We start from the raw sequence: 13,092 nt of genomic DNA, 5'->3' as shown, positions 1-13,092 counted from the left end.
GCCCCCAATGCCCAACAGGAAGGACAATATTTTTGGCCCTCTTTGGGCCATTTTAGGGAAAGTGTCCTTTTTTCTGATGGGAATCGAAACATGGAGAAACAGTACTCATGCCCTCACTGAATATTTTAATAGTAATAAATCTTAATTTTTGCCCACTTCTCACAGCTTGAGGCCGATTGCAACATTGTAAAATACACATTCACCTAAAAACATTATTTAAAATAAACCTATTAAAACATATTTCCACAAGATATCACATATACTCGAGTTTAAGCCGGCCCAAATATAAGCCGAGGCACCTAATTTTACCACAAAAAACTGGGAAAACTTACTGACTCAAGTATAAGTCGAGGGTGGGAAATGCAGCAGCTACTGGTAAATTTCAAAATAAAAATAAAAATGGATACCAATAAAATTACATTAATTGAGGCATCAGTAGGTTAAATGTTTTTGAATATTTACTGTATTTCAAAGAAAAACTGTAAACTAGCTCTATAAATGGAAAAGTAGGGTCAACAAAAACTATGGTATCAACAATAACTTAATAATAATAGTAATAATAATAATAATAAACCTTCATTTGTATCCTATCCTATCTCCCCATGGGGACTCAGGCCGGCTTCCAACATAGTAACAGGCAAACATTCAATGCCATTATAAACAATGTAGAGCTAGATATAGATCTATAATTATATATACTAATTTGACATATGCATTTCTCTCCTGCAATATTTGCAAGCTGTATATATCTATGGTTATATCTAGACATCTCTCTCTATATGTATGTGTGTGTGTGTGCATTTCCCCTGCAATATTTGCAAGCTCTCTTGTTCATTCATTCATTTATGCAGTCGTTTCCGACTCTTCGTGACCTCACTAACCAGTCCACGCCAGAGCTCCCTGTTGGCCGTCGCTGTGCCCAGGTTCTTCAAGGTCAAGCCAGTTACTTCAAGGATACCATCCATCCATCTTGCTCTTGGTCAGCCTCTCTTCCTTTTTCCTTCCATTTTCCCCAGCATAATGATCTTTTTCCAAGCTTTCCTGTCTTCTTGTGATGTGGCCAAAATAATTCATCTTTGCCTCTAATATCCTTCCCTCCTGTGAGCAGCCAGGCATTATTTCCTGGGGGATGGACTGGTTGGATCTTCTTGAGGTCCAAGGCACTCTCAGCCCTACATATCTATATTCATATATATCGATATGTCTATATATTTGTGTTTGCATTTCCCCCCTGTAATATTTGCAAGCCAAAGACTTGCAAACATGTGAGGGGAAAATCCATATGTAAAATGAATGTATATAGATACAGATATATAGGTACATAGATTGCAAATGCTTGCAGGGGGCAATACCTATATATATCTGCACCAGAAATTTAAAAATATTTCAGGGGATAAAGCTTTATAAGATTAATGGATTTATATGGTTTGCAAAGACTTAAGGAGAAACATGCATATATAGAAACGTATTTATAGATCTCTAGGACGTGCAATGGCCAGTGAACACTTTCAAGGGAACAAAAATGCACATATAAAGTTAATACAGATACATAAAGGAAGTCAGGAAACTGGGTGGATTTGAAAGAGAGCCATACAAACAAGGAGGACATGAAATATATCTCCTTTGCCTCCTTACCTCCCTTTTGACTGGAAAAGTTAACACACTGTTAAGAGAGAGAAGAGTCGCTACACACACACAAAAGGAGAAATATATTATATATTGCAAGTAATGGCCTACAGGCTTTGCTGCCTGGCCTTGGCCTCATTATAAGCCAAGGGAGGCGTTTTCAGGTGTTTTAAAAAAAGAAGGGAAAAACAGAGATTAAACATAAGAGGCAAGTTTAAAATTCATCATTAAAACTGTCTGAGTAGGCCTGCTGGAAGAGATAGATCTTCACTTGTGTCTTAAATTGTAACAGCTGATCTCGCTGTCAGAGCTCTTCTGGCAGGTCATTCCATATTTTAAGACGTTTTCAGAGATATTTTCCATTTTCTCTTTGTCCCTTGAAATCCACAGAGGGCTGTGTACATGGTATCCTTTCCCCACCCATGCTTTATACTAAAGACAAAAAGGTAAGCTGCTGCAACCTATGATAACCAAGTACATATCTCTTAATTTAAGTAGATCTAAGCTTTAAAAATAGGGAAAACAAAACAGATTCCATAGTATTTTGCAATACACAAAATATATTATTTGGATAAAGCAGCCTCATGATGGAGCACTCTTAAAGATCGCAACATATTTAAATATAGATGTGAATGCCCGGGGCTGTGGCGCAGACGGGAGAGCAAACCAGCTGCAATTAACTGCAATCAATCACTCTGACCAGGAGGTCATGAGTTCGAGGCCCGCTCGGAGCTATGTTGTTTGTCTTTGTCCTATGTTAAAATGGCATTGAATGTTTGCCTATATGTGTAATGTGATCCGCCCTGAGTCCCCTTCGGGGCGAGAAGGGCGGAATATAAATGCTGTAAATAAATAAATAAATCTGTTTCTTCATAAATTAACACATTGTAGTGGTCAGTTTAAATAAAGTTTAGGATATAAATATGTCTGGAAAGATTTCACTTGATAATTTAAATGTCTGGTTTAGGGCGGGCTTGACTTAAAATTGTTTCACCTAAAAACTGAAGGAATTTTACATTATGTGTGATATCAATCATTGTAAAAAATCTATGAAATATTTATAAAGACAAAACCATGCTACATAAACTTGTTTTTACCTTCAGCTGATAGCCAACTCTTTCATAAGCCTTGATTAGCCGGTTTCGGTGATACATCATCATTCCATAGTGATCTTTATTTCGGCAGTTGAATCCAAAGGTAATTCTTACAGTTCTGGGCTTGTTTGCTCACATTAGGGAAAAGTATGGAATATTTAATTAAGTGAAGGACAAAGAGATACTTACATAGCATTCTCCAAATCCGAATTACAATGACAAGCTTAGTTTTTGTAAATTTCCCTGAGAATACGTTTGTAAGCCAAATAGTTTTCATTTTGTCCAATTACTCATGATCCAAAAAGAGTTTTGACCTCCATATTTTAAACAGAGACAACAAATACTTGTATTTATTTTTCAAAGATCTTCAACTTCTGAGCAGTCTTGAAGCAGCTGCTATTTCCTATGTAAGAAACATTTGTCCAGCATTCTCTTTACAGATGAAGGTCTGTACATCATAAGCCACTAAAGTCCTTTAAACTCCCATTTACAAGGAATTTTGCTTTGAATTCTTGCTGTTAATAGCAATTGTTCCGTACTGTGCAGGTGAATCCTTGAAGTTAAGTTACTATAGAATGCAATTTGGTCACTTTTTAAAACCCAGGAATAATGTTAGAAATTTAGGTAGAAAAGCTATTTTGAAATGTACATTTCTACTCACTATAGGATGTGACTTTTATGGTTTAGAGCTTTAGCAGTTCAGCACTCTGTCTCATTTATAGAAGCCGGAAGAAGCTTCATAAAAAATGCTAGTGAGCGAGAGCTTCGGTGTATATACCTGTCCTGCAATTTGGCATTTACAAGAAGTCTAACAATAAACTTTGGGGAAAGCAACAGATGTGCTGAACTTGTTATAGACTCCTGCTTTGTAGTTTTGGTGGGAGGGAGCCCAAAAGGGACACTTTGAGTATGTTTGGTAAGTTCCCATGATGCTCACTCGTGACGTATGCCAGGTGGCAAATTGCAACATTCAGGCTTGCCTCAAACAGACAAGAGTTGTTTCTTCCACCCTGGACATCCCAGTTATATAAACCTCACTTTCCTAGATTCCAACAGACCTCACAACCTCTGAGAATGCCTGCCATAGATGTGGGTGAAATATCAGGAGAGAATGCTTTTGGAACACGGCCATACAGTCCAGTTAACTCGTAGCAACTCAGTGATTCCGGCAATGAAAGCTTTCGACAACATATTTTTCCTTACTTAGTTTATCCATACCTCACAACCTCTGAGGATGCCTGCCATAGATGTGGGCGAAACGTCAGGAGAGAATACTTCTGGAACATAGCCAAACAGCCCGAAAGACATACAACAACCCTATTTTTCCTTTGTTTCCTTTTCTATAAAAATGCCTGTAAACACTGATCGCAGTCAGAGTTCTTTTTGAGAACTAGCTAACTTCCTGTCTCAGCGCTGACAATAAAGCCTGACCTTTTCCAGCCTCAAGGTCTTCCATTTTTGACGCCATTTCAGTCTTTCTAGAGAAGAAAAATATAAAACGTTGTACTGTGGTCGTAATGGCAATGTTTTCATAATTAAAACCACCCCTTAAGGATTATGAGATTTCTTGCAGAAATGTTGCTTTGGAGTCCTAAACTGGTGGTGAATATGGTCTATGAAAAGATATAGCCAAAATTTTCACAATTAGTTACACTTTCATGGTCAATAGTCCAGTCTCAAAGGATACAGCCAAAAACTTTGGTCTATAAACATCACGTTCAATATAGGCAAGGCTTTTGGAAACCAGTTGTGTTTGCACTTTTTGTCCTCTTATAATGATCTGCATTCTTGGCTTTAAATATAAAATACTGCAGTAGGCCTGAAAAACAAATGAAAATTCACGATTAAGTTTTTTACGGGTTGAATTTGATGACAACATCTACAATAAATGTGACATAATAATAGAACCCTATACCCTGTTCAGCCCTGCGACTGACCAGGAGGACCTCTGTCTTGTCTGGATTAAGTTTCAATTTGTTCGCCCTCATCCAGTCCAACACAGCGGCCAGACACCGGTTCAGGACCTGAACAGCCTCCTTAGTGACAAGGAGTGACAGAGCTGGACATCATCTGCGTACAGATGACACTGCACCCCGAAACTCCGGATGATCTCTCCCAGCGGCTTCATGCATATGTTGAACAACATGGGGGACAGTATTGACCCCCTATGGGACCCCACAAGTCAATGGTTGTGGGGCAAAGCAGGCATCCCCCAATGACACCATCTGGGAATGACCCTTCATAAAGGACCGGAGCCACTGCAACACAGTACCCCCCGAGACCCATCCCGGCAAGGCGTTCCAGAAGGATACCGTGATCGACGGTATTGAAGGCCGCTGAGTAGTCCAGCAGGGACACACTCCCCCTGTCCAGTTCCCAGCGTAGATCGGCGACCAAGGCTGTCTCAGTGCCATGCCCCGGCCTTAAGCCAGACTGTGCCAGATCCAGAAAATCGGTATCTACCAAGAATGCTTGGAGTTCTGCGGCCACCACACATTCCATGACCTTGCCCAAAAAGGGGAGATTGGAAATAGGCTGATAGTTCTCCAATTGAGTGGGGTCCAGTGATGGCTTCTTCAACAGCGATTTGATCACAGCCAATTTAAGGCTTGCTGGAACAATGCCTTCCCGAAGGGAGGCATTCACCACCACCTTCACCCACTTGGCCAATCCCCCTCTGGCTTCTCTCACCAGCCAGGATGGGCAGGGGTCTAGGATACATGTGGTAGCCCTCACCTCTCCAAGCACCTTGTCCACGTCCTCAGGCTGAACCAATTGAAACGAATCCATCAAAATAGGACAAGCAGGTGCACTTGTTACATCCTCGGAGACTGCCGTTAATATGGTGTCAAATCCAGAGCAGATCAAATCGACTTTGTCCGCAAAGAACCGAGCAAATGCTTCACAGCGGGCTGCCTAATTGTCAGAGATCCCGTCCCAAAGGACGGGATATAACAAACCTCTGACAACTCAGAACAGCTCCGCCGGACAGTTCTGCGCGGACGCAATATTCGCTGCAAAGAAAGAGTTCTTTGCAGCGTCTATTGCCACAGCATAAGCCTTAAGATAAGAGCCCAGCCGTTGTTCAGTTTGACTCGTTCGGTTTTGAACACTACACGCGCTCTAGTTCCCTCTTCTTTCGCTTCATCGCTGCCAACTCCTCGGTAAACCAAGGAGATGGTTTAGCTTGGGTACTCAAGAGGGGACGTTCCGGAGCGATTGTGTCTATCGCCCTAGTCATCTCCCTATTCCAGAGAGCGACAAGAGCATCAACAGAATCACCAGCCAAGATGGAGGGAGACTCCCCAAGAGCCATCAGGAAACCATCCGGATCCATGAGCCTCCTGGGGCGGACCATTTTAATGGGTCCTCCACCCCTGCGGTTAGGGGGTGCAGCAAGTCTAAACCTGATCAGGTGATGGTCGGTCTATAGCAACGGAGCGATTGTAAGCTCCTCCACACCGCCATTTTCCTCCTATCCCTGACAGAAAACCAAGTCAAGCGTGCCCAGCTCTGTGGGTGGGACCAGATACTCGTTGGGACAGCCCCATGGTTGCCATGGAGGCCATGAAGTCCTGAGCCACGCCTGAAAGGTTGGTCTTGGCATGGACATTGAAGTCCCCCAGCACTATGAGCTGTTGGAACTCCAATGCCAGGCCAGAGACCACCCCAGCTAGCTCAGGCAGGAAGACTGTAGTGCAGCGGGGTGATTGGTACACTAGCAGAATCTCCAGTCTGTCCCAGTCACCTACCCTCAGATGGACACATTCAAACAATGGGGCACCTTGTCAGGGGGATGGACTCCTTATAGAGTACTGCGACAACACCTCCCCTCTCTCCAGATCTTGGTTGGTGCTGCACGGTGTAACCTGGCGGACAAAGCTGGGTGCGGTTAACCCCCCCAGCCTCGTCCAGCCAGGTCTCTGTCAAATAAATTACAATTATTTGAGCAGTCAAATAAGAATGTTAGGGTCTTTTGTAAATTGAGGAATATTGTAGTACGCTCCCTATATATTGGAGACAATATATGAATTTCCTTTAAAAAAATGTGGCACACATTTCCTCTTATATTAAAGGGCAAACAAATTCTCCAAGTCATTATTAGTTAAAGAAAGGAAATGGAATATACCTGTGGGTTATTACAGTTATCAAGAATGTCAATTTTCAGAGTGATTGACAGCATATTATTGTCAAAGATGATGAAAAATAACATTCAAATGTTGGAATGCTTAACTTTGCTTAAGTAATGTTTAATTTGTAAACAATAATGGTTGACATGCATCATGGTGTGACCAAGTTTGCTCACACAAGGCTCATATTTATCTTTTGCTCTTCTGCAGTCCCATCACACCTTTCCCAATCTGCTCTTTCCCCTCTAAGCAAAAATCTGTGGAAGGAAGGCGAATTTCCCTGTTTTTATTTTGTCAATTGAAGTAGTCCAAACGCAAATTGGAGGCACTGGCTGGATTTCATCCAAGACCATGATTCTGTGTTGCTATTGTATGCAATTTGTACCCCTACTTGTCCTCTAAACTGAGACATGCAAAATGCCCAAGGTAACCCAGTCAAAGTCCATCGCCTTGTCTGAATAGATAAGGGAAAGGCAAGAGCCTAACCTGTATCTTATGAGAACTGAAACACTACCGTCTCTATTCTTTCTGCCATGGCACCACTTCTGGCTTTTTTGGAGGCCTGAGCAGGAAAGTGGTGGCTGAAGCCAGAGGCCGCTGTCTTTCTGAGGTGGCACTAGTGCTCTTCCCTCTCTATGGGGTAATCCTCAGCTTATCTATGGGCCATATCAAAATCCAAAATTTTGATCCCCAAACCTGCTTGTTGCTTATACACAAGTATATATGGTAAATAGATGTTTAGGGTAGACTACTGCAGCAAAGTAAAGGAGGTCTATAGTATACATACCCTTAACGAATAGTCACTTTCAGGAGTAATCTGATCTTGTCTCTCTTGTTTTTTGTAGCCCCTTTTCCCTGTTGCTTCATCTAAATCTGCAGGAATCCGAATATCATATTTATCTGTACCAAAATCAAATTCGGTTTGTTGATTTTTTTCCCTATGGAAGAGAATACAAATCCAGTAAATTAAATTGACTACATACTAACAAATATAAGTAGTCAATAATCTGCATCTTCTGCTTGAGTAAATATACTCAAGTATGTATTGAGTAAATACATACGTGTGTGTATTCCATCTTAAAAGAATCACTGACCTACTATGCAGACATTAGTACAATTTATTCAGGAGACAATGTTGTAAATTTATTGCTGCTATGTTTTTATAGTTTTTTAAATGAATGTTTCACAATACGGTGGAAACTGGTACTTCCAGTGTGTTTACATTTGGTCAAAATTCCATTCCCAGAGAAGTTAGGCTAGAACTCCATCTATTTTCTGTTCATTTCTCTTGTTCAACAAGCATTTGATGGTTGATAGTGCAAGGTCAATTTCCTTTAAACAATGTGCTGGATCATGCTATTGTTGTGCACCCTAGTGTATTTGTGTGTGTGTGTGCCAAAATTATAAGAGAAAACCTGTATTTCCAGAACTCCAACTTACTCTCACCTTCGAAGGTTCCAAATAATGATCCGTGTCCCCTTTTTCCCTATAATGGCATCAAGCTCTGCAAGCAACTCCTCTTCTGAGGGAAACAAAGAATGTTCCAAAATAGCCCTCAAGCTGGCTGCTGATTCTTCCAGATTCATTACTTGCCGTAACTTATATTAAGGACTTAATATTTTATCGTTCAAATTCTGTTCAGTCACTGGCCTTTTTCCTGAATAAGAACAGTGTGATGAGTGGATCGAATGAATTGTATGCCTGGGGTCTGGCAAGGCTAAAGGCACCATCCTAAAAATGGAACTTGAAAAACTGCATTATGGAAAATAAATGCTTTAGCATGAAAACTGCTAGTGAAAAAACAGCTGAGATGAGAAGTAACCGGAAAGCTTTGGGGTGTAAACAACCCATGTTTACATAGTCAATGACATTTTAAGAAAGAAGTGAAACAACTTATCTGTTCCAGAATAGATGAGGATCCAGCAAGTCTGAGCTGAGTGACAAGGGGTTATTTAAACAACCAGGTAATAGATAACCAAAAAGGTTTTACACAAGAAACCCCTCTACCTTTTTGACTGTGCGCCAGACCTGCAGAGATGCAGCCTCTGTCCACCCGCTTCGTTCCTCTCAACAAGCTTGATCAACTTAACAGAGAGGAATAGTGAGTATGAATGTTGAATCTATGGAGTATGAATGAATGTTGGAGCATGTGATGTTTCCCTTTTCCTGTGTAACCAATATAGCTATTATAAAACCAGTACTGAGATCTGTGTCTACCTGCTCCCCTCAAAATGAATTAGAGCTCAAAATGAATTTTTTAGAGTTCATATGTATTCATGACAATAGGAACTGGTGAAAGCTTACAAGTTCAAATGTTATATTTTCCTGCCATTATACAGCTTTTTGAAAAAGATATGAAGTGCTCTCATTCTCTGACAATGTGGCCACTCTGGTATTTCACTGCTCCTGAAGAAGGTTGGAAATACAGTAGAGTCTCACTTATCCAAACTAAACAGGCTGGCAGAATGTTGGATAAGCGAATATGTTGGATAATAAGGAGGGATTAAGGAAAAGCCTATTAAACATCAAATTAGGTTATGATTTTACAAATTAAGCACCAAAACATCATGTTATACAACAAATTTGACAGAAAAAGCAGTTCAATACACAGTAATGTTATGTTGTAATTACTGTATTTGCGAATTTAGCACCAAAATATCACGATATATTGAAAACATTTACTGCAAAAATGGCTTGGATTATCCAAAAGCTTGGATAAGCGAGGCTTGGATAAGTGAGACTCTACTGTTTAAGTGTTACTTGGCTCAGCATTTCAGCAGATCCTCCAGAAATCCCCAACTCTCTGAAGTGTCAATATCACTACAGAGCAGCATCTAAAGTAGTTAGTGGTTCTATGTAATATGATGTTGGCTGCTTAACTGGCTGTGTATAAAACAGTGTTTCTGCCATAAAACATAAAATACTGGTATCTATTGCCAGCCAGGATTTTCAACCTGCTCTCCATGTTGTGCACTGTTGTCGCACATATTGGCTGGGGGAGCCAGAGGATATTCCTTTGGTTTTAATTTGTAATAAACTGCATTTCTATAGCTGTCTTCCACTTCTTCGCAGTCCATCAAGAGAAGAGGCTTAAAATGACAGTGGTGGGGAAATTGCTAAGTAAGTAACCAGTGGGGTTGACATGGATGCTACAATTTCTACAACCTTTTTATACACAACTGTTATATACTCGATTTCCTAGATGGAAATTATACTTTGAAAAGTACATTTTTGCTCGACACAACAGAAAAAGGATATGTTTCTTGTTGAAAGATATTATGGGAACAATTACATGTTCTGCTTTTGTAACTTCCAAGAAGGTCTGAGACAACATGCCCACGCTCATGATTTCTCCATTCTTGGTGAAAACGATGGCATCTTTTCCCAGACGCATGGATCCTGATTTAAATCCATTCCCATACAATCCAACTGGAACACGACCATTCAGTGTAACCTTGTCACTGAAGCCAAAGCTGAAAGGTGACAAAGAAAAGTGCCATTTTGTGTTAGAGTCAATTTGGAGACTTGGGGTGTGTGTCTAGAGTGAGAGCTCTCTCTCATCATGTCTTGTGATGAGGGAGAAAGCAATTCACAGAGAGAAAGCTAGTTTTGGGGTGCCAAAACTAGCATAAAATATCCTTTAGGGATAGAAGATATCAGAGGATTAGTCACATGAGGTATTAATCTGTTTGTGATCTGCTAGCTCTGAAGGGAGTAGCAAACACAGAGAATACAGAGGCTTAGCAGCCATCTTTTTGTGCCTCTGAGAAACTGCTACAGATGTAAACTGAAAAACTCTGGATAAAGCACTCTAGCATCAACAATACATCAATTTAATGAAGTGCAAATATTGGAAACCTCATCCAAGATAAAGCAAGCAAACTATTTCTCACCTATTTCTGCCTAAACTCAATTGGAAGATAAAGAAAAGCTTGTTAGTTGGATAAGATGTCCTTCCCCCTCCTTTTTAATGTTGGCACCAGACTCTTTTGTCTTGTTGGAGGAGGCAAATCTTGCCTTAAGTTGAAAACAATGTGTTATTATTAACTGGATGATAATTTTGAATAAACCTCCAAGTTAAGATATTTTAAATTACAATTACTATGATTGTGACTAATTTATGACATTTCCTGCCAGCAAGAAACGTTCAGAATGAAAATAACACTGGAAAACAGGTATTTTATTTTCTTTACATTTTTTGTACCAAATATGTTTTGATCCTGATCACTTCAAAATTGTCACATCACACAAGGTTTATGAGAAACTGACAATTTTATTTTACAATTATTGCAAAATTTTGAAATATTTTCATGCTCAACAGTAACTTGCATGGTTTTTTAGATTGCTCACATATCTGACAGCCATAACCAACATTATGTAACATGTAACAGAGACTAAGTCTGTTAAAATACTACAAGAATAAATGTCCGATCGCTTACCTACCTCAACATCTTATGTAATTTGTCTGCATTCATACCATTTCCATTGTCCATAAATATTAAGCATACGTTCCCATTTATAACTGTTTGGTCAATCCACATCTGTTTTGCATTTACATCTGGATCATATGCATTATCTGACAATAAAGAATAGGACAACATAGTATCATCAGAATGACACTGAAACACAGAAACATTTCTATGCTTTATTATGTTTGAAACTCTCCAGTTGCACTTATCTTCAATTTATTGGAGTGGAGAGCTTTAAGCGCTTGTGTTCATTCACATCCCTTCTTACTTAATTCTAACTCTTTGTGTTGTCACCTATACTTTGTGTGACTATACTGGGGATTCTGGAAAATGCAGCCCACAAAACTAACTTGGAGTGGAGGGCTTTAAGCGCTTGTGTTCATTCACATCCCTTCTTACTTAATTCTAACTCTTTGTGTTGTCACCTGACTATACTGGGGATTCTGGAAAATGCAGCCCACAAAACTAACTTTTTCAAGTTCAGTTAAGGAGGAAGAATTACAAGGATGCAGTCTTTGCAGTCTCTGTCATGAAAGGCAGGGCTGGCCTTGGTTGCTGGCTAATAGCTGGCATTTCCTGGTAAGGAGTAATGCACCTGTATGTAAATGCTGAAAGGCATTTGTTGACTTGCAGTGATCTCATGAAGTTTATAGAGTTTTCTTAGGTAAGGAATACTCAAATGTGGTCTTGCTAGTTCCTTCCTCTGAAATATAGCCTACAATAAATGGTATTCACTGGCAATCTCACATCAAACTTATACCCATAGTTCACAGCTCTTATACTTTGATACCACAAATGATCCATGAAAATTCATATTTTGGTTCCTGTGGACCACACAGGTATGGGAATGCTACCTCATCTAACAGTAATATATTAATCGGATTTTGAGTTCTAGAAAATCTGCTCAAACTCTGAAAGTCAAAGTGATATTTTCTCCTTTCAGATACAACTTAAGAGGGAAACAGAAAAATATTATCTGCCAGTTATTTTATAATACTGTACAAGACAAGTTGTTGCCGCAATGATATGATCTTAGTTTGGTATATTGGGTACCCATCCTCAGATAAATTAAAATGAGCTGCTTGATAACAATTCAGAATGTAGGTATTTGGATAGGATAGTGGTTCCCAAACTGAAGAACTCAACACTTACTTCCTCATCCCCACTCCCTCTCCCTGCTTTCCCTCCTCTTGTTTATTCCTCCCCCTTCCCCCGCTCCTGCCTTTTTTCCTCTCACCATTTAGGGGATGACTTGATTGTGTTCTTCCTGCATGGCAGAAGAGGGTTGAACTGGATGGCCCTGGGTTTTCTGCTATTATTATCATTATCATTACTACTACTACTACAACAACAACAAAGACTGGGTGGCTATCTGTTGGGGGTGCTTTGACTGTTCTTTTTCTGCATGGCAGAAGGGGGTTGGATCGGATGGTCCCTAGGGTCTTCCACTGAAATACTATGAAGTTTATGTTGGTTAAAATTATTCTACATTTTAAATATTCTATTATTCTTCTTTTCCTTTTTTGCATACAAACAAGATATGTGCACTGTGCATAGGAATTTGTTCATGTTTTTTTCAATTAGTTCACACAAACATTCTCCATCCATTTGCCACTGGCCCAGCTCATTTGTCAAATTTTAAAAAGCAATGTGTCAAAAGTTTGCCCATGACTTATATATATGTGTGCGTGTGTATATATATATGTGTGTGTGTGTGTGTGTGTGTGTATATAATAAAATATAACATTCTTTGTGCTTCACGAGAAAGTTTTG

The 13,092-nt window shown here is 39.8% G+C and overlaps 1 protein-coding gene across 1 annotated transcript in view; it reads right to left on the bottom strand.

Annotated features, from left to right (window-relative positions):
- Nucleotides 1-13,092, bottom strand: part of morc3 (MORC family CW-type zinc finger 3) — a 40,156-nt gene that overhangs the window by 13,055 nt on the left and 14,009 nt on the right. The window contains exons 3-8 of the mRNA XM_062975085.1: nt 11,294-11,426; nt 10,111-10,323; nt 8,297-8,446; nt 7,638-7,788; nt 4,408-4,539; nt 2,724-2,843 (exon numbers count right to left, since the gene is read on the bottom strand). Coding sequence (XP_062831155.1) covers nt 2,724-2,843; nt 4,408-4,539; nt 7,638-7,788; nt 8,297-8,446; nt 10,111-10,323; nt 11,294-11,426 — 899 coding nt within the window. The remainder of the gene's footprint in view (nt 1-2,723; nt 2,844-4,407; nt 4,540-7,637; nt 7,789-8,296; nt 8,447-10,110; nt 10,324-11,293; nt 11,427-13,092) is intronic.

This window comes from Anolis carolinensis, chromosome 3, assembly GCF_035594765.1.
Source record: "Anolis carolinensis isolate JA03-04 chromosome 3, rAnoCar3.1.pri, whole genome shotgun sequence".
In the NCBI taxonomy this organism is placed as follows: domain Eukaryota; kingdom Metazoa; phylum Chordata; class Lepidosauria; order Squamata; family Dactyloidae; genus Anolis; species Anolis carolinensis.
This window is presented reverse-complemented; position numbering and strand designations above follow the sequence as displayed.